Genomic DNA, 24,261 nt, shown 5'->3' on the forward strand with positions numbered 1-24,261 from the left:
ACAGAGACAGGAGTAGCTGAGGTGAGTAGAGCAACTAGACCAAAATGTGAGTGTAAAGAGTCATATAAGGGTGAGAGGGCTGGGACAAAGCGCTTACAACGCTGCCATTACATTGCGGTGCTTTTACAGCGTGGTCGTTATAACGACCACGTTGTTAGTACACGATACCTTTACATCACAAGTCATTAGATCAACTTGCTGTAGGGGGCGCTCTAAACTAAGGAATAGTATAATTTACTATTCCAACACCTTCCCTACTGTTGTACACGCTGGATTTGGAATAGTAAATTATACTATTCCTATGTCCAGAGCGCCTCCTAGAGCAAGTCGATCTAATGACCTGCGATGTAAAGGTATTGCGTTGTAACAGCTGCGTTGTAATGGAATGCAATGTAATAGCATGCGTAGTAACATGCTATATTCGGGAGGGTCACATACGAGAGATAGTGTGAGCATGCTCCTCTCTGCCACCCACAAAAGCGAGATGTGGAGCATGACGATGAACATAAGGGGGCAGGGCTTGGGTGTAGGGGGTATATACAAGCATCAGACTAGCAAAGTGAAGGGAGTGGATGAGAACATGGACAATGAGAGGTGGGAGACTCAGTCAACAGAGAAGGATGTGCATATACAAGAGAGGACATCATAGGATAAGAAAAAATTGTGATCAAAGGAGAAGAGCGTACACACAGGATTAGGTAAAAAATGCTAATAAAAACAGTGAGACAGCCTAAAGTGGCTAACTGTACAGAGTACAGTCAACAACGAAAACTAGGGTAAAAGACCTATGCTCCAGGGGAGGAACAAACACAGTACGGACAGAAAATCAACCCATACCATGAACAAGATTCAAATAGACTACAAAGCCATTCAATGAGAGAGCATAAACGTGGATGCCAGAGTATGGAATACAATGCTGTGTGCAATGGACAAATAAAGCTGTCTGCAGCAAGACCACAAAAACACTGGAACAGTCATTGGCAATCAAACATTTCATTTAAGGGAGAAATCAGAAAGCTAACTAGGACACATACCCTCACATTGATTACTCAAATGAATACCATATGGCAACGATTTGAACTAAACAAGGAGTGTCATTTCAAGAAAAAGCTGGTAGAAACTGGCATTTGAAATATATGCTTGCACGACTTTCAGCATTAAATGTGTGCATAGATACACCCTTTATAAATGAAAATGTGTTATGTAGGTGTTAGTTGGAGGTACACAAATAAGATGAAATTCCAAACTCTTGCTAGACCCCATTTTTAGGACTCCGATACACACAGGTTTAGCTGTCTGCTGGCAAGACCTATACTTGCAGTGGGCTTCAGTTCATAACTGGGTAGCTTTGATTTCCGTGTCACATCCCTCCGCCTGATTAAATGACTTTCCTCCATAATCTTGTGTTTGCCCCACCCAGGAGCATTTCGATCTCACAGTGTTTTAACTGGATGATGTATCGCTGTACTGCTGAAGTCAGATCCTGCTCATTTGCAGTGAATAGGAGCGAAAATGTCAACGCCCTCTCTTCTCTATCTGCTTATTTTCCTCCTCATGACCTTTTCTTTCTCCAACCCCTTTCTGACCACTTACCCTGCATCTACTAGCGCTTCAGCCATTTTCTTTATTTTTATTTTGTGACTGCTATTGCCAGCATTCCGTCCATCATTTGTTTGTTGTAACGCTTTTCGCCCTAAGTGGGATGGGTATTCCCAGACGTGGGACCCGTGCTCACTACGCCACTGGAGTCAAGCTATCCTGGCTGATGACGGCTGATAGCCAGAAACTGGTCCTAGGATGCTTGATTCCGGTCCAGGGAAGACATGGCTTGGCAGTTCGGGCTGGACTGTTCCCATGAGGCACAGGGTCAAGACTGATTTGCATATGGCCATGTCTAAACTGGGGTGGTGTAGTGGGCAAAAGAACGATGGATTTAACCCAGATCTCTTGACTGGGGGAGAATGTCTGCATTGTCAGCATTCCGTCCATCATTTGTTTGTTGTAACGCTTTTCGCCCTAAGTGGGATGGGTATTCCCAGACGTGGGACCCATGCTCACTACGCCACTGGAGTCAAGCTATCCTGGCTGATGACGGTTGATAGCCAGAAACCGGTCCTAGGATGCTTGATTCTAGTCCTGGGAAGACATGGCTTGGCAGTTCGGGCTGGACTGTTCCCATGAGGCACAGGGTCAAGACTGATTTGCATATGGCCATGTCTAAACTGGGGTGGTGTAGTGGGCAAAAGAACGATGGATTTAACCCAGATCTCTTGACTGGGGGAGAATGTCTGCATTGTCAGCATTCCGTCCATCATTTGTTTGTTGTAACGCTTTTCGCCCTAAGTGGGATGGGTATTCCCAGACGTGGGACCCGTGCTCACTACGCCACTGGAGTCAAGCTATCCTGGCTGATGACGGCTGATAGCCAGAAACTGGTCCTAGGATGCTTGATTCCGGTCCAGGGAAGACATGGCTTGGCAGTTCGGGCTGGACTGTTCTCATGAGGCACAGGGTCAAGACTGATTTGCATATGGCCATGTCTAAACTGGGGTGGTGTAGTGGGCAAAAGAACGATGGATTTAACCCAGATCTCTTGACTGGGGGAGAATGTCTGCATTATCAGCATTCCGTCCATCATTTGTTTGTTGTAACGCTTTTCGCCCTAAGTGGGATGGGTATTCCCAGACGTGGGACCCGTGCTCACTACGCCACTGGAGTCAAGCTATCCTGGCTGATGACGGCTGATAGCCAGAAACCGGTCCTAGGATGCTTGAATCCGGTCCAGGGAAGACATGGCTTGGCAGTTCGGGCTGGACTGTTCCCATGAGGCACAGGGTCAAGACTGATTTGCATATGGCCATGTCTAAACTGGGGTGGTGTAGTGGACAAAAGAACGATGGATTTAACCCAGATCTCTTGACTGGAGGAGAATGTCTGCATTGTCAGCATTCCGTCCATCATTTGTTTGTTGTAACGCTTTTCGCCCTAAGTGGGATGGGTATTCCCATACGTGGGACCCGTGCTCACTACGCCACTGGAGTCAAGCTATCCTGGCTGATGACGGCTGATAGCCAGAAACCGGTCCTAGGATGCTTGATTCCGGTCCAGGGAAGACATGGCTTGGCAGTTCGGGCTGGACTGTTCCCATGAGGCACAGGGTCAAGACTGATTTGCATATGGCCATGTCTAAACTGGGGTGGTGTAGTGGGCAAAAGAACGATGGATTTAACCCAGATCTCTTGACTGGAGGAGAATGTCTGCATTGTCAGCATTCCGTCCATCATTTGTTTGTTGTAACGCTTTTCGCCCTAAGTCGGATGGGTATTCCCAGACGTGGGAGCCGTGCTCACTACGCCACTGGAGTCAAGCTATCCTGGCTGATGACGGCTGATAGCCAGAAACCGGTCCTAGGATGCCTGATTCCGGTCCAGGGAAGACATGGCTTGGCAGTTCGGGCTGGACTGTTCCCATGAGGCACAGGGTCAAGACTGATTTGCATATGGCCATGTCTAAACTGGGGTGGTGTAGTGGGCAAAAGAACGATGGATTTAACCCAGATCTCTTAACTGGGGAAGAATGTCTGCATTGTCAACATTCCGTCCATCATTTGTTTGTTGTAATGCTATTGCCAGGCAGCCATCTTAAAATGGTTTTCCAAAATGGCCATCTATATTTGTGCATCCACAACCATGTGCAATGAGAATCTTTGAAAGGATTTTGTTGAAACAGGTTTGTAAACATAACAAAACGCATTTGAAGATGGCCATAATGGAAGCGTGAGGCTCTCTGTCAGTCATTCTTTTAGCCACATCACAGCTAGGCCTCCCTTCCCTGGGTGAGCCTTTTTGGGGATGTTTGGGGTAGTCCCTGCTTATACTTGTATACATTTTTTTACACAAAATGTATCCTTTGCAAATTTGCATCCTTTTTTCCAAGATCCTATAGATTTTAAAGGTACCCAAGGATTGTGGGTTCTCGTAGAGGAATTTTTTTCTTTTCGTGTAGAAAATGGGAAAAATTGATGTGCAAGAAGGAATATGCTACTTACCAGTATGCATCTGTTCTTGGCATGTAGAGCTGCAGAGCCACACACTTAGGATAAGATCGCCATCTGGTGTTGGGCTCGGATGCTTGCAGGTTGTTGTTGTCTTCGGAAGAAGACTTTTGGTCACAAGATAGGTGACTCCTCCCTTGGACTACAGTGCGCACGGGCATCCACTCCATCCTCAGATTGTTTTTCGCCATGATGGAGTGTGTAAGAATAAGAAAGGATGTCCATGTGTAATGTCTAATTAAGGCAATGCTGGAACAGATACAGGTCCCGGGGAGGTGGGTGGGCGTGTGTGGCTCTGCAGCTCTACATGCCAAGAACAGATGCATACTGGTAAGTAGCATATTCCGTTCGAGGCATATGAGCTGCAGATCACACACTTAGGATAGACTATACAGCAGTGTCTCCCCTAGAGGTGGTCACCTGTATCGGTTGCAGCAGTTTGGAATAAAGTTTTAAGGACAGCCTGACCCACAGAAGCTTGTTGTTTGGCTTGCACATCAACACAGTAATGTTTAGTGAAGGTGTGTGTTGTAGACCATGTGGCTGCCTTACAAATATCTTCTAAGGGAATGTTTCCTAAGAATGCCATGGAAGCCCCTATTTTGCGTGTTGAGTGCGCTCTAGGAGGAACTGTTAGAGCGCGTTTAGCTTTTTGGTAACATATTTGGATACATTTAACTATCCACCTGGCTATCCCTGATTTGGAAATGGGGTTGCCTTTATGTGGTGGAGAGAAAGCAACAAACAATTGTTTGGTTTTGCGGAAAGATTTGGTCCTGTCAATGTAATACAGCAGGGCTCTTTTAACATCTAAGGTATGAAGAGCTCTTTCAGCTACCGAGTCCGGATTTGGGAAGAACACTGGTAGCTCGACTGATTCGTTAATATGGAATGGAGAAATGACTTTTGGCAGGAATTTTGGATTTGTTCTAAGAACCACTTTGTGATGTGCTGTACCCCAACTGGTAGAAGAAATTATTATAGGTACTGACTATGATGACATTTCCCTGTTACTGGCTACTGTAGAGCAACTTGATCCTGACATGGTCTGGTTAAGGGAGGAGCCCTTTCAAGAAGAGACCATAAGTGGGGGTAAGAATAAAAATTGCCAAAGTCACAGCGAGAAATGCAGACATAACCGGTTATATATCCTCGCAGGTAAAGCTAATCCTAACCCTACAGTTCCTTCCACAGGGATGGCAGGGAATGTGTAGTGTAGTTTCTGCGCCATCCAGCGAGAGGATCCCAACCTACAACAAGCATGGAACACTGCCATAACTGAAGAGGATAGCCAGGTAGGACCCTTATTTTAGACAAATAAGGGGTTGTTGTATCGGGGAATCCAGAAAACCGGGGAGGTTGTTACCCACTCTTAGTACCGCTTCCCTTTAGGGAGCAAGTTCTTCACCTAGCACACAGTCAGATGGGGGTGGCCACTACAGTAGGGAGAAGACAGAAGAATATCTTCTAAGATGCATTTATTTGCCAGGACTCTTCTCAGAAATCCACCGCTTTTGTGCGACCTGTCCCAGGTGTCAACTCCCTAAGGCTCCTCTGAGACCTTTTCCAAATATAGATGTTCCTTTCAAACAGGTGGGCATGGATTTGGTCAGATCCCTAGTTACATCTGCATGAGGACACCAATACATATTAGTCCTTGTGGACTATGCAACAAGATACTGAGAGATTCCCTTGTCCAGCATCACAATTAAAACTGTAGCTCAGATCATGATCACATTCTTTTCCAGGGTGGGGTTTCCCAAAGAGCTCATTACACACCAAGGACCTCCGGTGATGTACAGACTCATGTCCCAGGTCTGTCAGTTGTTAGGAATCACCCAGTTAAGAACTTCTGTGTATCACCCACGGACTGATGGTCTCGTTGAGCGATACACTCAAACGGTTTAGACCATCTTGAGGAAATCTGTGTCCGAGACGGGGAGGGACTGGGACAGAAAACTATCGCTAGCCCTCTCTGCTATCCACACTCATGCTCAGACCTCCACAGGGCATAGGCCCTTTGAGTTGGTGTTTGGCCTTCAACCCAGAACCCTATTAGATATGGCGATAGAACAATGGCAGGCAGAGGCCGATGAGGGGTCGAACCTTCTAGAATATGCACATAGCCTCAAAGAGATGTTATATTCCTGTGGGAGGATGTGTGATCCTATATGGAAAAAGCACAGGAGAAGCAACAAACGATGTATGACCATAATAGCAAGCTACGTTGGGGGGGGTGTCACAACCACTTGACACACTTGCACAGGAGCAGAAAAGACACTTGAACCCAATGCCCCTCTTTGACTTCTCTGGTGCCAATCTTAATTTGCACGCCAAGACAACTCAAAGGGGGGAAAGGGGGAGGGGACAGACAAGAGACAGTCAAGTTTTCAGTATTTTTCTCCAGATCTTCTTGCTCGCTTCTGCTTCCTACTGTTGTCTTCTAAGTTTTGAGCATGGGTGAAGTAACTGTAAGAAACCATTTAAATTACTTCTACACTTAACATTTACCTTTAGATTTACCTCTTTTCAATACTACATTTGTTTGTACATACCCACTGTTCCCTTGGCTATTGCTCCTCTTCTATTGTTGTGACTAAAAGAGCTCATGTTGTTTCTTATATTAAGAGCTAATCGTTTTACTCGCAGGTTGCAAATATTTTTAAGGCTGCTTTTATATTGTTCTTTTTCTTCTTTTATTTCTAGATGCATTCTCTTTGGAAGACTCAAATAGAATGACTGTGTTTCTATCTTTATCAGGTAAGTGAAGAACTAGCAGGAAAAAGAGTATGCAATCTCCTATTGTTAAACTCACTAGGCGCTTGCTGCTGTGTACCCTATTCACTCTAATAGAACAATATCATCAAGGCAGACTAAATGCTTATGATTCCAAAATACTGAATACCCTTACTCATTTGACACGCCAGGTACTGTTTTACCAAGTGCGCCTCCAGGTACCTATGAACAATCGATTTAGTTCTTAGACCTCAATTCCTCTCGTACTCCTTTGAACTGACTGTAACCACTGTTATACCAGCAGACATGTGCAAACGTGGAACACTGCGTTTCACACACTCTGACTAAACTGTTACTGCGCAGAATCAGGGAAGGATTACTATACTACGCGCAGACTCTAAACTCCGCTACTAACTACTGCGCAGACTCCACAGGACTTCACTATAACATAGTGCAAACTCCCTCACAAACCTTTTCTTTTGACAGGAAATCCTTACTTGGTTCAAAATAAATTAACAGCGTCTCTCCAATGGAATCTTAACCGTCACGACGAACTAAATACGACAGTGACAGCACAACACCACTACCCTAACTAAACTTTCACGTCGAGGTAAGAACCAGGAACCTTCTCCTCAGGAATCTTTAGTGAAGTGCAAGATTCCAAAGGAGACTCCTGTGGACATTCCACAACTGCTGCCTGATTAGAAACACTAGAGTGCTGATCTGTGTTGTGTTTCTTGGTGGCCATCTTGAACTTCCTTGTGCCAAATGCCTGCCTTAACACCCTTAATCTCTTTGAGTGAAGGGGGGTTCTTAATGTCACAGAATTTACTGCTCCACTCGGATGACCTGATTCGGGCAGGGTTCTGACGGGGGTGGGCGCTCATTCTATAACCTCCTCGGACAACAAGCGATTGGCAAAGTGGCAGGGACTCTATACAGTGACAGTCAAAATAACCCTTGTAACTTATCGCCTGGAGGTACCCCACCCCCGGTGAAAGGACAAATATATCACATAAACCTATTAAAATGGTGGGAGGAGGATAGTGGTCCCGGGGGTTCAGCCCACACGGTCTTACTGGTGACTGATTCACAACCACTGTGAATCTCTTTTCACCCTGAATCCATACTTGTAGGCACAGAGGAGGTACGAATGGGTGATCAGTTGACTCCTGTACAAAAAGACCAACTCCTCACAATGGTGACCCGTAACAGGGATGTATTCTCTCGTTCTCCCGGACAGACATACATGGTGCAGCATGACATATACACAGAAAAAGGGTGAGTGGTCTGTCTGAGACCATATCAATCCCAAAGGCTAGAAGACACGCCATGGAAGAGGAGGTTAGATGGGGGGGCATCATAGAACCATCCAACAGCCTCCTGGTACTCCACTGGGGTACTCATGCCAAAACAGAATGGCACCCTGAGGTTCTGCATTGACTTCGGACAACTGAACAGCCTTTCGAAGATGATACCTACTCCATGCCTCAGGTGGATGAACTCATTGAGAATTTAGGGACTGAGACCTACCTCACCACTCTAGACCTAACAAATTCCTTGACACCCACTGCAAAAGAGAAAACAGCATTTTCTACTCCCTCAGGATTATACAAATTCAGGGTAGGGTACTCCCTTCTGGTTTACATGGTGCCCCGGTGACCTTTCAAAGTCTGATTGCCATCCTCTTGCAGCCACAACGAGGATATGCAGCCGCCTACCTAGATGAGATTATCATTTATAGCTCATCCTGGAAGCAACACCACAAACATCTAGAAGCGGTGTTCACTTCTCTTCGACAAGTTGGGCTCATGGCAAATCCAGATAAATGTTATCTTGCCACAGACTCTCCGAACTATTTGGGCTATCAAGCACAGAACGGAAAGATTTGCCCTAAAATTTACAAAATACAAGCAATCAAAGACTTGCCTTGACCCATAGACAAAAAAGGGTGTCAGATTATTTCTGGGGCTTATAGGCTATTATCGTTGCTTCATCCTGAGATTCTCGGAAATAGTAGCCCCTTCAACTGACCTATTGCAGAAAAACAATCCTAACAAAATCTCCATGCGGTCCCCATCTCTTCAAAGGTGTCTTGAGCACTTGAAGAGTGCTTTATGTAACAAACCTGTGCTACGTAGTCTAGACTACACAAACCGCTTTGTCTTGCAGACAGGTACTTCTGACAGGGGTCTCGGGTGGTCCTGTCCTAACCGGACACATCAGGAAGTTTACACCCAGTGGTCTATATTAGCTACAAGCTTTTGCCCTACATACACACTGCAAAGGTAGACACAGAGACATGTTTTAATGGGCTACTTAAGTAGGTGGCACAATAAGTACTGCAGATCCCATTTGTAGCATTTAAATCACCAGCCCTGGGTATATGGTATACCACTTTACTAGGGGTTTGTAAGTAAATTAAGTAGGTCCATTAGGTGTAAGCCATTTTTACCATGTTTTAGGGAGAGGGCACAAGCACTTTAACCCTGGTTAGCAGTGGTAAAGTGCACGGATCCCTAAGAACAACAAAACCGAATTCAGCTAAACAGGAGGTAAGAAGGCAAAAGGTTTGGAAGAAGAATTGTTGTTTTCATGTTTCTACAAGGCAGGGGCCCCTGTACTGAAAAATCTTACGTTGACTCCCAGAGCCATAAGGAGCCTAGCATTTGAAATAGGATGTATGCTGCTGCGCTGAGTGCTTTATGCTATTTTTAACCACTGTTGAGTGTCGGGGTGTATGATTCACAAGAGGCAAAGCCTGGAATTGGCCATGATTTCACTCCCACTGGTAGTAAATAACATATTATACTCTGAGCATCTGCATTTATGGTTTAGGCCATTTAATTTTGTATGCATATTTGTTTTACCAAGCTTATTGAATAAAAATCAGGATGTTACATTTGTACAGTAAGATAAAGTCAAATGGAAGAAGCTTGGTAACTATATGGAGATATGTTTCCCTGCTAAATATGTGATACAGGAAACCATGTTTTTCCATGTCAGTTTTGGTGTTCTGTGTAAATAAAAACAAATGTGCCCTTTGCCCTATTGTAATAAATGTGTAAATGTGTGTTTATCAGTACAGTAGCTCTACAAAACTTTTATTGGACCACATTTATTTTCATCGTCATGGCTTAAAATATAAAAAGTAGCACTTTTTATGATTATGCCATGGGTTTCCTGCAGATTCTTTTTCCGTCACCAGCTGCTAAAGATATTAATCTTTTCGAATGAACTTCACTTTTGAAAAACAACAAAATTAAATCTTTACAACTTTCTCCCCTGTTAGCATGTAACAAAATTATTGTATACCAGCTAATAAAAATGGGAAATCCTACTTCAAGACACAAAAATATAAATCCTGTGTTTTGGAAATAATTTGAACTGGTTTAAAAGATAAGGGAAAAATAAGAGAACTAGCATGTGCCTATTCTAGCCTCTCCAGTGCTTGTTTTGATAAGAGTCTGCCAACCCGCTGGCAAATTTTCCACAAATGTTCACAAGGATTTTATCCTTTTTTCCCTAACAAAGTAAAGAACTGCGCTGCATTTGCTGCTCCCTTATCCTTTTCCCCTGTCTCCAAGTTGGGTAAACGAAGCTTTTCTAAATAAATGTAAGCCGTACTATAAATAGAACACCTCCAGTCATGAAGGTCTGTTGCCATGGTATAGGATGCAGTTCAAAAACGCATATCCTAATGCACCATGTCACATCTGTTTATGCACGAGTCAGTCTCTAGTCAGCTGTCAGCATACACCTGTACTTCATGGCACAAAGCAAGAATGCAGCTCTGCGAATGATATTAAACATATTTACTTCAGTGCATGCAACTTTCTATTCAAGCTTTTTTTCAGTTTGCTGAACACCTGGGATTACCATAACATTGCATACTACCATATTCATGGTTGTAAAGCCAATAATGTTTACATTTTTAAAAACCCATTTGGTTCTCTATAGAATTGTGAATGGTCATCTAAAAAGGGGATATCTTAGATCTAGATGATATGCGTATCCTTCAGGCAAAAAGCCTTTGATCCATGCTCCCGCTTTAAAATTTGAGGGAGTTGGGGCCCCATCAAGAACATTTACGCTGGCTCAGCGCAGAGCCTGTTTTTATGTATTGCAGTGCCTAAACCTTATAGATGTAACTCAGGATTTTTCAGAGTTCATGTAGTCCATGCACTGATCATAGTACAAGTCAGAAATAGTAAGAAGTGATCGGCTCGTTTTGTTTCAGAGCAACAGCGGTGAGGATTAGATATGGTCATCTGCTGTTTCTCATAGATACAGGGGCTAGGTAAAAAGATTGCATACAACATTAAAACTTTATAATAACAAACAGAAATTGCTAATCGTGTTGGCAATCTCTTCAGTCAATAGATAATGTCATATTGAATTTAATACTACATTGTCACTCCTCGTCAAAATGTTATACTTGATTAAGAGACCAGCATCCTTGGGATGACCAGAATAGAATGGGTAAGATCATGAACAACTGTGATACATTTGTAATCGATTCATTAAGTGAATATTTTAATCTATTTACAAATGCTTTTAAGGCTTTTGAGATATACATGCAAGATGATCTTAATGAGTTTTGAACCTTGTACAAATTTAGCATTAAAACTTATATTCACAGCACACAAGTATTAATACTACTTTTGACCAATAGAAACATTTAAGTAACATATACATGGATGGGTGAAGAACTTCACTTACCTCAATAGCGGGTACATTGATTATCTTGTCTACATTCTTTAGGGACAGAGGCACATACCACAGAGTTGCTCTGTTAGTCATTTTTTTGGCACCTAGAAAAAAAAGAGTCATGATTGAACAGAGCAAACAATAAATAAGAACATGTATAACTCATTAACTGAAACCAGTACTATAAGTACATATGCCAACTTAGAGGTAGGTTACAGTAAAGAGTATTGTCACAAACATAGTCACATATGGGAGGATTTAGTCAGAACCAATGTTGTTTTTTGGATTCTTAAGCATTTGATAACAGCTAAAGCACTGCATAAGGGCAATATAAAACAAGAAATATCATAAAGACACCAACTTGGGCATCTGTTGCTTAGTATGAATCTGCTGTTAAAGTGTTAATTGGAAAATAAAAATCTGATCATTTACATCCTGATTTACAATTGGGTGAAAACTAAAATATGCATATTTGTGGAGAGAGCGCTATATTTTGAGAATTCATTGGATGAATTTCCTCCATAATACCGTCCCTATGGTACAGGAAATTTCAGCAGTGGATTTTCCTACCGATTTAGCACTTCCTCCAATAAACCAGGGATTTTCTCCAAATAAACCAACTCTAAATCAGACTAATAATATTTCTGGGATCTTATCAACCTAATCTGACATGATACGCCAAATGTTTTTAGAGAAACTATGACTTCATCATTCCATCAAACTAAGTTCTAGGATGTTTAGTGCCGGAAGATTAAGAATAGCTCAGAAATATTCTGCTGACTCACTTTGATAATGCAGAAACAGAGTAGGAGGCCACAGAAGTATTAGAAGGGGTTGTCATTGCATAACTTTATGAAGAGTCCACTAAACTCATTAATTAGTCTAAACTGATTGAAAAAGGAAAATACCCGCTACTCATAAAGAATTAATCTACAGATATATAAGGTGCAGTCTTGAAAAGGAGATACAAAACCACTTTCTTGGCTTGGAACAGAATCTCCACATTTTGTGTTAAAGCTTCAGGTTGTCATATTCTGTAATCTGTAAGCATCAGTACATTGCTGAAATGTCTTAAATGAGTAAAAAGTCATTAGAGTTTTAGTTCAGAAGCTCTGTGGCATTTCTCTGATAAAGCGCCTGATTAGACAGTGTAGGAGGATATAATATGAAGTTGTAACCGCTATATGGACAGTGAGCCCAAACCAAAGATCCGATGTCACAGGTGGTCCCTAGACAATAAATTCATATTACACAACAAGAAGAGATTGGTCAACTATTTATACTGAAGGACATAATGAAAGCTTTACTGAAGGACATAGTGGTGCATATCTGAGGAAATATTGAAGTGTACAAATGGAGATCCAACTGGGCAGGGAGGTTATTTAATTTTTTTAAGAGCTGCATTGCTCTTCTTTCTCCTCACATCCAGTGATTATGTTATTTTATCTATATATGTAAATTGCACTATCACCTGCAAGGGTATTCTGACACTGAGCAGGTGTGTTTGCCTAGCCCTACTTATGGTAGATATCGGATTCTCTCGATCGTTTCTTACAAAGAAGGATGGACATGCAAAAAGAAAGCTATTTTCCTGCAACAGATTTCAGAGAGCATTTTCAGCTCTGTCATTTAGGGAACTCTCATGGGCATGATTGGCTTTTTAGTTTCTTTTTTTTTTTAAAACAACTGCTAAACATCAATGTGAATATGTAATGTTGAAATAAAGGCAGAGGCACTGCCCACAAAAATGCTCATAATCCTAATATTTGTATAATAATCAGAAACTTAGATGTAGAGCAGGTGGAGTATTTTAGAGAGCTAATAATCTTCACATTCTTACAGGATCTCTCTATTTTAGTCAGAGACTAAAATATGGGCCCTCATTTTACTCTTGCCAATGTACAGAAGAACACTGCTGTAGAAAGTTTCAAAAGGTTTTGTTGTGAGCAAGTATTATTAGGACCCTGGCTACCCAGCAGACATAGGTGGTCCCACAGGCATTAGTCAGGTTAAGGAGATCACCCCATTGTGTGACGAGACATCTACTCTTGCTTTCTCCAATCAAATAAATAAATTCCTACAATTTGTAGTTTACTCTAAACATAGTATTGGAATATGTGATATGTTTACCTAGGGAAAACAATTCCTTTTTTGGAGAGGATTTACCACATTACTACAACTTCAGTTACCTAGAATTATAATGAGCCTTTGCCTTCTTTGGAATCATAAAACTATCGCCCCATCAGAACATGCAAAGGAATCCCTTACACGAAATTTTATAAAGGATATTGTCTTTCTCAATTGGCATGTTTTTTGCTATAGTGGTAAGACTACTGCGAGATTCTTGCCCTCTTCCGGGGAGATCTTTTTGATAAACTCAAGTACAAACTTAAGATTGTTCTTTTGAAATGGCTTGATAATTTGCCACCTTGCACTATGAAAGAAATGCTTGCTTATAAACGCTGTTAAAACTGCACCTCATATTTTAAATGCAAAATGAATGATAGAAATGTCGGTTTACAATCTTTGACGTATCAGCATGATACACTTCAGTGAATTTGCACCTAACTTTTCAAGCGGCAGAACTTATATAGGTTCTGCTTTGAATCATTTGGCATCTTTGCACCTTGCACTTTGAATGTTAAGCATGTTTCCGAATGGCCCAGAGGTCTAGCACCTCGCACTTAGTGCCACTGTCCTGAGCTACTTGATATGGCCGGTCAGCTTGCCATCTTGTATCATGAGAGAAATGGCTCATTACAATAGTTTCCAATCCCCTGAGCTATTTGACATGGCTTAACAATTTGGCATCGGAGGCGTGGCCAAGATGGCGACAGGAGCGGACGCTGCCTAAAGGAGCTCCGTGCCCTAAAGCATAGAATTCTATGATATCCTGCTGATCCGGACTCTCCTACCTCGAATTCGGCCCCAACTGTTGATGGGAAGGCTGTAGCGATGCGCTCTAGTGTTTCGAGCGCCCCCCTGGCATGCCGGGAATAGGCGCGGCTTCGCACCAGATAGCCGCGAGGCGCAGCGGCGTTCAGATGTGTCCCGGCTCTCGGGATTAATAAAAGTTAATCACTCACATTCACAAAGTGTATGGTGTGTTATATACGACCAGGAATTCCTACAAAATGGCGACGAGGATGGGATGACTCCAGAGAGGAAGAATTAGGAGCAACAAGAATCCCAGACACCCAGGACCTGGCAACACCCCGAGCGTGGCAGAGGTGCATCCTCACCACGGGCAAATAGACAGAGCAGAGAGGTCCGGCGCAGTTCTCCAGCACCACTTCAGGCCACGGGGGAGCACGAGGAGCGCCAACAAGCGCGGCCAGGGACTCCATAGAGGTGAGAGCCACACGGGAGCCCACACAGACACCAGAGGCCCCAGGCCAGGAGTGAAGGGCCCAGTCACCACCATAGAAGAGGCAGGACGCCCCATAGGGTGCAACACCCGGGGAGAGTACCCTTCCGCCGAACCCAGGCCAAGACTCGCAGAGTTGCACGCAAAGCGACACGTGGGAGCAGGAGGGGGAGGCAGTCAGAAGCAGAGTGACAGGGTGCGCGCCAGAGGAAGGCAACCTGCGGCTAGCAAGCTAAAGGGGAGCAGTAGAACTGGCGACCCCAGGGTCATCGCGAAGAGGGCAAGGAAGCCTTTCACTCACACAACCCGGCGGATCAGGCGAGTGACAGGCCCCAGGGAGCCCAACGGAGACAGATGGCAGACATAGCTTGGTCCAACGCAACAGGGGCAGGATGTGTGCACAGGCGACGTCTCTCACCAACCTGGTCCCCTTCCTACCAAAGAGAGGCGAACCGGCGATGCCCTGGGAAGATTGGAAGCGGTATTTCTTGAACTATCTCGAGGCCTTAGAAGAATAAGGTGATGGAGAGTTCTCCAGTTCAAGGAAAAAGAAAATACTACTACACAACCTAGGCCCGGAGGGCATCAGGGTATACGACAGCCTAGTGAAGGTGACCAGACCCGCGGAGGACACGGAAGTGTTCCAACACACGCTGGAAGATCTAGACTCTCACTACCGCCCCGTGGTGTGCACGGCCACAGATAGATGCAACTTCTTCCAAAGAAAACAGGGCAAGGGAGAGTCGATAGATGAGTACGTATCAGCTTTACAGAAGTTGACGTGTAGATTCAGCACCCTTCATGATGAACTCATCAGAGACCAGATCATAATGCACACAGCCAACACGGCCATACAGGAGAAGCTGTGGGTCAACAGCGATGCCCCGCTGAAAGAGGTGGTGGCGCTGGTGAAGAAGGCAGAACTATCAAAAAAGATGCGCAGAAGCGGCTAAAAGAGAGAGTGGCGACAGAACACCAGTCTGTAGGATATCAGACAGAAGCAAAGCAGAAACTCCAAGGCAACAGGTACCGACCAACACGAAGTACCAGAGGAAATACCCTCAGAAGGCCACGAGAACCCAGAGACCGCAAGGAGAGAGCAAACACACGTGCTACAGATGCGGCAGCCAAACACATGGTAGCAATGACAGAGCATGCCCCGCATTCCGAGCCAAATGCTCCTACTGTGGTATAATGGGGCACTACGAGAAAGTGTGCCGGCGCAAGCTCAGCAGGACGGAGGTGAAGTACGTTGCCCAGGAAACAGAGGGTAAGGATGAAGCCCAGGAAGAGGGAGACGAAGAAGATGAAGTCCTGTGCATTGACGACCAGGTGTTGGGAGTAAATTGCACGCGTTCCAAGAAACCAGCGTTACAGATGGAGATCGGTGGTGTACAAGTGAACATGGTGGCGGATTCTGGCTCCCCATACACAATTATTCAAAGGACCATATGGGAAAACGAGTTCAGGCCCAGGGTAGGAGAAGAGCTACTACCCACAGACATCCATCCAGTCACGTTCACTGGAGAACCCATACCCATGGTGGGGTACCGACGGCTACGATTCGAATTCAAAGGATGAAGAGCGGAGGGAAAACTGTATGTGGCAGAGAAGGGACCTTCCGTACTAGGATGGATGGACCAAGGAAATTTAGGGATACAACTCAACCTTGGCGGGACCACGCAAGTGCTGATGATTGACACAGAACAGGCGCACGGAGAAAGCAGATGGAAGACGGAATAACCAGAAGTATTCAAGGGAACTATAGGACGGATGACGAAATTCACGCACAGAATCCGCCTCAAGGCCGGGGCAAAGCCAGTAAGCCACAAAGCTCGCAACATCCCCTTCAGAAGCAGAGAAGCGGTCCAAGAGGAATTGCGATGACTGGAGAGAAACGGAGTCATAGAAGCGATCGAGAGTGCGGAATGGCTCGCACCACTGGTGGTCGCCCAGAAACCCAATGGGAAGGTACACCTGTGTGTGGACTTGAGGGAACTCAACAAGAACATCTTGGTAGACAAGTTCCCGTTGCCCCGGATAAACGAGATGTTGGCGAAAACGAAAGGGGTCAAGTGGTTCTCAACAATAGACCTCACCTCTGCATACCACCAAATCGCGCTGCATGCCACATGCAACCACCTGACGTCATTCATCACGCCTTTTGGCTGTTACAAGTTCCTCCGGATGCCGTTCGGCCTAGCTTCAGCTGCCGCGGTATTCCAAAAACTCATGCATCGGCTGTTCCAGAAGGTGGAAGGAGTTCAGTACTTCCAAGACGACATCCTCATCATGGGGAAATCAAAGGAAGATCACAATGAGAAAGTGCACACAGTATTGGCGATATTAGCTCAAAACTGACTCACGGCGGAATGGGAAAAGTGTAGATTTGGAGTGGGATCGGTGACATACCTGGCCACGAAATCAGTGGGAGAGGTATAGAACCTAAACGAGCGAACATGGCGGCCATCAAAGAAGCACCAACACCAACAAGGAAGGAAGATGTTCGGTCCTTCCTAGGCATGGCGGAGTTCTACAGTAAATTCGTCCCTCATTTCGCGACCAAAACGCACCACTTGAGGCAGCTTCTGAAAGAAAAGAACGCCTTCAAATGGACACACGAGGAGCAAGAAGAATTCGGGAAGATAAAACAGGACATCTGTACAGCTATTCCCCTGGAGGGGTTCGACCAAGAAGCCTTATCTATACTAACCACCGACGCCAGTGACAAAGGCCTGGGGGCGGTGTTAATGCAAAAATCCCGGAGCGGAGACATCACCACTGTCAGCTTTGCCTCGCGATCCTTAGCGGCCAAAGAAGATAAATTCAGTGTAATGGAGAAAGAAATGCTGGCAACAGTCTGGGCAATGGAACGATTCAGACAGTTTCTGTGGGGCTCGAAGTTTCTGCTCCGCACCGACCACAAACCACTGGTGAAAGTCCTGACCTCAAGCCGACATGCGCATGCAACCCCCCGCATCGGATGAGGCTGCTGGATTATGTGTACGACGTGGAGTACCTCCTAGGATCCAAGAACAAGGTAGCTGACTTTTTGAGCAGAGCAGCCGCAATGGAGCCAGCAGTAGACCAAGAATCCTCAGAATGGGAGGAATACATGGTAGCAATCACCCAAGACCATGAAGGATCAGTCAGCGCACAAGAGTGGGAAGAGGCGTATGCAGCAGACGAGACCCTAGGAGCAGTGAAAAGTTACGTGACCCAAGGATGGCCTGACAAAAAGCACCTCAACAGTGAGCTGAGGAAATACTCGGAAGTCCGGGAGGAACTATCCATTGGAGACAATCCAGTGTTCCTACTGAGAGGGGATAAAGTAGTCCCGCCGCAATCCCTGGTGAGCCATCTCCTAACTATTCTACACAAAGGACATCATGGGGTCATGAAGACCAAGGCGAGAGCGAAGCAGGCATACTGGTGGCCAGCGATGGATGGGCAGCTGGAAAGACATGTCAGAATGTGCGAACAGTGCAGTAGAGCAGACAAAACACAAACATTATTACGCCCGCCACTGGGAAAATTCCCTGGGCTGTCTAGCCCATGGGAAATGTTTTCCGTGGACATACTGGGCCCAATCCTGAATGCAGAAGGGGTGTCCAAATACGCCATAGTATTAGTGGACAGGTACTCTAAATGGCCGGAGGTGGAAGTATGTGAAACGGCAGACACCGAGGCTGTATTAGCATTCCTCACGGCCACGTTCCTGAGGGAAGGAATACCAAAAGTGATAACTTGTGACAACGGCCCACAATTTGTATCAGCGAGATGGAACGCTTTCATGACCAGAAATGGGATAGAGGTCAAACACACGCCAATCTACCACCCAGCAGGGAACGAACTCGCAGAAAGGTTTAATCGGGTGATTATGGGGTCGGTACAAGTGGCGATAAGTGCAGGGCTCAACTGGGAAAAGGAGCTCCAACGCATGCTGTGGGTGTATCGCATCACCCCGACCAACACCGGGTACAGTCCGTTCAAGATCCTACGGGGGCGTGACCCTTTCACGAAGGACAACTTAGCGTGGAAACAACTCCTGGTGCAAAGCAGATGGTCGCCCGCAGTGGTAAGGCGCAACTTGGACAAGGCGCAAGCCCTGTACACCGAGTACTATAACAAACGACGCAACGTCAAGGAAGTAACCCTAGAGAAAGGAGAGTGGGTAAGAGTGAAAGAAGCTACGCTGAGGAGGAAAGGAGACAGCAAATTCAGCCCACCATTGCAGGTGGTAGAACCCTACGCCAGGTCGGCTCTGTTGAGTGATGGGAAGATATGGTCGCAAGACAGGATGGCGAAGTGCAATAAAATTGTGAAGTGGGAAGATCCGGAGGACAGAAGGGCACCGATCACTGAAGAGGGATGTGAGCCTGAGATACAAGGAGGTCCGGAGGTCAGAGAGCAAGGGCCTACCTCTCCCAAGAGGAACATGGAGGTTCAGAACGCCTCAGGCGGAAGCAGAGAAGGAGAAACGACCAGACAAAGTTACCCTATGAACGTGGGGGCCAAAGCAAAGGAAGGAGAGATGCGGGGAGAGTTGGGAGCAGGTGGAGAACTCCCGACAGGGGGCCAAAGATCGGCTCAATTGCAAGAACAGAACTGTACGAGATCGGGCAGAGTGATCAAGATGCCGAGAAGGTTTGAGGACTTTGACACACGCAGCAAGTAAGACTGTAAAAGTGTAGGCCAGCTAGTGGCCTTGTATTGTTAGGGGCTAAAGGGGGGAGATAAGTAGCGATGCGCTCTAGTGTTTCGAGCGCGCCCCGGGGCATGCCGGGAATAGGCACGGCTTCGCGCCAGATAGCCGGGAGGCGCAGCGGCGTTCAGATGTGTCCCGGCGCTCTGGATTAATAAAAGTTAATCACTCACATTCACAAAGTGTATGGTGTGTTATATACGACCAGGAATTCCTACAAAAGCGTTGGCCAAATATTGGGGGGCTTCGATAATTGAGGGCCACTCCGGAGGCGACGATTGACGGCAGCCTGGGCCCGCGCCACGCTGATGGTGGAGGCGTGCATGTTGGACCTTGCAGACGCCGCCGGTTCCTGCCCGAGAGGTGGCCCTACTGTGGAGAAGACGGACCGATCGAAAGACCGAGGGCGTCCCTGGCGCTCGCAGACTCCCTTGGCGGCTCTGAGGCCTGCGGACCCGAGGTGAGAATAAGACGCGGTGCCCGAGCGCGAGTGCAGACAGGAGCCCTGAATCGACTAGTGGCTAAATCATTGTCTGATCAGGGCACTCCTGTCTGGAATCTGTGGTGGGGAGAACGCCTCCCCCCCTCCCCCCCTCCCCTCTACCGATCTGGCTACCCGGTGGCGGGGGTGATCGAGCTGGCCATGAGGGGATACGAGGGCGGCCCATCTCATCCACAAGTCGAGGCCATGGATTGGGACCTACTTGCTTCCTCTAGCCCCTACCCCTCCCTCCTCGGGAGGCCTGCCTGTGGATGGGTCGCATCTAAGCCGCATCGCTAGCTCCTGAGTGGAGACCGAGTGGAGACCGAGGGAACCCTGGCCTCTCACTCCCACTCTCCTCCCTCTGCTCCAGAGCTCTTGAGACACAAGACCTGCCGAGAACTGCTGCATCACCAGATCAGCCATAGGTGGCACTTGAAGGCTGGACCTCACACGCAGCATTAAACAGAGTTGTTGTTGCGATTAACAGGAGATAAAATTGGCTGCGCTCAGAGCAGGGTGCTAGAGACACTGTGGGGATCGGACACTGGGCCCCCAAAGCCACACCCCCCCGTCTACCCTCTCGCTTTCCCTCTGTACCCGCCCTCTCTTGGCTCTTTATCCCATCTATTGCTCTTACTTTGTATCCTTTACTCACTCTCCTTATTTACTGGGAAGAGGTATTGTTCGATTGGTAACACATTTGTAGATGTGATTGAATGTGGATGGCTGAGGTATGCATGGGAGCGCATGAAGATTGGGCTACGGTGGGCTAGGGAGGGCTTGGCTGACGTATGCCCCGGTGGTCTTGGCGGAGCGCAACCCTCTGACCTGATAGAGGAGACAATCAGACGTATCAATGTGTAGTAGCAGTGGTAGTATGAGGGACATGATGTATGAGTGGAGCACGAGTGTATTATTGATTGTGTTATTGATTTTAATTGTACAGATGGGAATTGTAATATTGTTAACGAGGTTCAAGATTTGGGCGGGGGGTTTTGAGTTCGGGGACTACATGGGGATGCACGTTGGTTTATTACAGTGTCTACCCAGCGGTTGGCCATTTCAAATGTTCAGGATATGGAGTTATTTGGCAGCGACGGCGGCAGAAATCAGGTCGATAGCATAAGTGTTGGGACTGGTAATTACTATTGGCCATGGGACACTACAATATTATAACATGGAATGTGAGAGAGCTAAATTCGTTTGTGAAGAATACAGACATATTTGCAGCAAAAGGGTACTCATGTGGCTATGTTACAGGAGACACACCTACTAGACATCAAGACACAGAAACTTCACAGAAAATGGAGGGGACAATCGTTCGCATCAATTTTCTCTTCCTATGCCAGGGTAGTGGCTATATGGATAGCTCCACAGGTCCCGTTTAAGCTGCGCAGCTATGAAGCTGATGTGGTGGGTAGATACGTAATAGTGCATGGTGATATAGATGGGATGGAAGTGTGCCTGGTGAACGTCTATGCCCCAGATACAGATGACGCTGACTTCTTTAGCGAAATGGAGAACCGGTTTCTACCGTACATCGGGAAACCAGTAGTACGGGCGGGTGACTTTAATTGCACCTGGAAGAGCGGCAGTACACGTGCTATACAGCGGCCCGTGAGGTCTACAGCAGGGTTTACCGTTTCTGACTCTCCCGAGAAGTGTGTGGCAATGTGGGCAGGACTACGGTGCTGGGCCACTTCTTATCGGATCAGGCCCCTGTGTTGTTAGAATGGGAACCTGAGAGGAGTAGGCCGAGAGTCCCGTTATGGCGATTGCAACCATCCACACTACGAGACCAGGTCTTTAGAGAAGAACTCAGGAAAACCATAGTATATTACTTTGATGGGAACTGGTACACCACTAAAACTAGGAGCAATTAATGAGATACATTCAAAGTGGTCACTAGAGGGGACTGCGTGTCCAGAGTGGGGGGCACTAGGAGGCGATTAGAGCTGGAACTGATGGGCAGAGGAAAAGCTGACCAAATTGCAGCGCGAGAACCGCGCGATGGATCAGCCTTCGGATGGCCTTTTACAGGGTTAACGTACAGTTGGTGAGACCTGGGATAAACTGGATTGCTTGACCCGCAGGGAATACCGGCAATTACTACATAAAGAGGGTGACAGGTCAGGGAGACTTCTCTCGTGGTTGCTCACATTGTGACCGCCTACCCCCAATAATTCTAACACTATGTCACCCTGCGGGAGGGATGGTTAACACACAGGTCGGCATCAACGCAGTTCTATTCGCACACCTAGCTGATATCTACCACGGGACTACTAGAAATGAGGGGTCTGGTGGGGGGTGACTTCCCTCAGGGTGTCCCACTGCCGCAACTTACGGACGAGCAGAGAGACGAACTTGAGGCAGCACTCCAGCTGGAGGACCTGCAGGAAGCCCTACGGGTTATGGCCCGGTGCAAGGCGTCTGGCCTGGATGGAATGCCCGTTGAACTCTATCAGAAATACGCCGATATTCTCCTTCCGCGTTTATTAGACACCTTGCAGGAGGCTAAACAGACTGGAGTTCTCCCCCCATCCATGCGAGAGGCACAGTTTATCATGCTCCCCAAGCCTGATAGAAACCTCGAGGACCCGGCTGCATATAGACCCCTGTCGTGTTGGGAGTAGATGCTAAACTATTGGCTAAAGTTCTGGTCTTAAGACTACGGAGAGTAATCAATTCGCTGGTTCATGAGGACCAACGCGGTTTTATGCCAGCTAGAGGAACACATGAATTTACGCAGATTATCACACGTTCTACTCCTCGGTAGCGGACACTGACCTCAGGGCAGCAGTAGTCGCCCTGGATATTGAATAAGCCTTTGATACTCTGCGGTGGAACTATCTCTGGGAAGTACGGAGGAGAATGGGGTTTGGAAGCAAATACATAGACTAGATCAAATTGGTATACTGCAAACCGAGGGCCAGAGTGCGTAACGGGAGACAGGTATCGGATATTATAGAAACAGGAAGGGGCACAAGACAATGGCGCCCATTATTCCCAATGCTTTTGGCTCTGGCCACGGAACCTCTCTCGGTACGGTAGCAAAGAGATATGGAACCATGGGGTATAGCGGTGGACGGTCGTACGCATGTGGACTCCATGTATGTAGACGATGCCCTTCTCTATGTCAGGAAACCGGCAGAGGCGATCCTGGCGGTTTGGGAAATACTAGACTCATTTGGGTCTTCCTCCGGCCTCCGAATCAACTGCCAGAAAACAATACTGTTCCAGCTAGCAGCCTTGGCGCGGGGGACACCTCATGATCTACCTGCAATGGGCATGGACAGGAAGTGCGATAGATCCCGTTACCTTGGTATACAGATTTCCCATCAGATGGAGTTCCAGTTTGAACTAAACATGAGGAAGGTCCTCACAGGACTGCGGGCATCAATAACGTTCTGGAATAGGTTACCATTGTCGGTTATGGGGAGAGGGGCAGTGTCAAAGATGGTGCTCTTGCCTCACTGTCCCTATGTACTCAAGAACTCTTTTTGTAAAATCTGTAAGTCCACGTTCAATGTTCTGAATGGTCTCTTGACCTCTTTGGTATGGGCTGGTAAACGGAGCAAGGTCAAGCTGGAAACACTCCAATTGGACAAGGATGGGGGTAGCCTAGGGTTGCAGGATCTTAGACTATATTACATGGCTGGACTATTGCAATATGCCGCGCAATGGTGCTTGGGAAACGTACAGTCGAGACGGTCCTGCTAAGGAGATGGAACGAGGGGACGCAGCTACAGCTGATGGGTTCAAGGGTGCCTAAAGATTGCCCACACATAATTTGGCGGGTTACAGAAGTTTGGGAACAGACAGTGGTACTAGTTCTCCGAAGGGCTCCGTATGCTAGCGCACTGCCTCTCTGTTGACTGAAGGTTTTCCAAAATATTAAGGAGACCATGGACATCTCGAGGTGATACGAGGGGGGATGCGAGTCAGCGGGAGATTTATATCAGAATGGTACATTCATGACCTTTCATGAGGCTCAGGACTGGTTCCAGGTGCCACCGGGGCATTTCCTATAGTATGCCAAAATATTGCGTGAGATGTGGACCACATTCCTGGACAAGCCGAAAGAGTCCTGCACATTGACGACAATGCTAGACCCAGGCTCCAGCCAGGGTCTCGTCTTGCACATATACAAAGCATTAAAGGAGGATCGGGGGGTCTAACATCAACATGATTAGTGGGAGGTGGGA

General features: G+C 46.5%; 1 protein-coding gene across 2 annotated transcripts in view; it reads right to left on the minus strand.

The window, feature by feature from the left end:
* Positions 1–24,261, minus strand: part of ACOT7 (acyl-CoA thioesterase 7) — a 1,181,269-nt gene that overhangs the window by 744,945 nt on the left and 412,063 nt on the right. For both annotated transcript variants that reach the window (XM_085608889.1, XM_085608890.1), the window contains exon 4: positions 11,513–11,604. In XM_085608889.1, the coding sequence (XP_085465015.1) occupies positions 11,513–11,604 (92 nt within the window). The remainder of the gene's footprint in view (positions 1–11,512; positions 11,605–24,261) is intronic.

This window comes from Triturus cristatus, chromosome 1_2, assembly GCF_964204655.1.
Source record: "Triturus cristatus chromosome 1_2, aTriCri1.1, whole genome shotgun sequence".
NCBI classification, from domain to species: domain Eukaryota; kingdom Metazoa; phylum Chordata; class Amphibia; order Caudata; family Salamandridae; genus Triturus; species Triturus cristatus.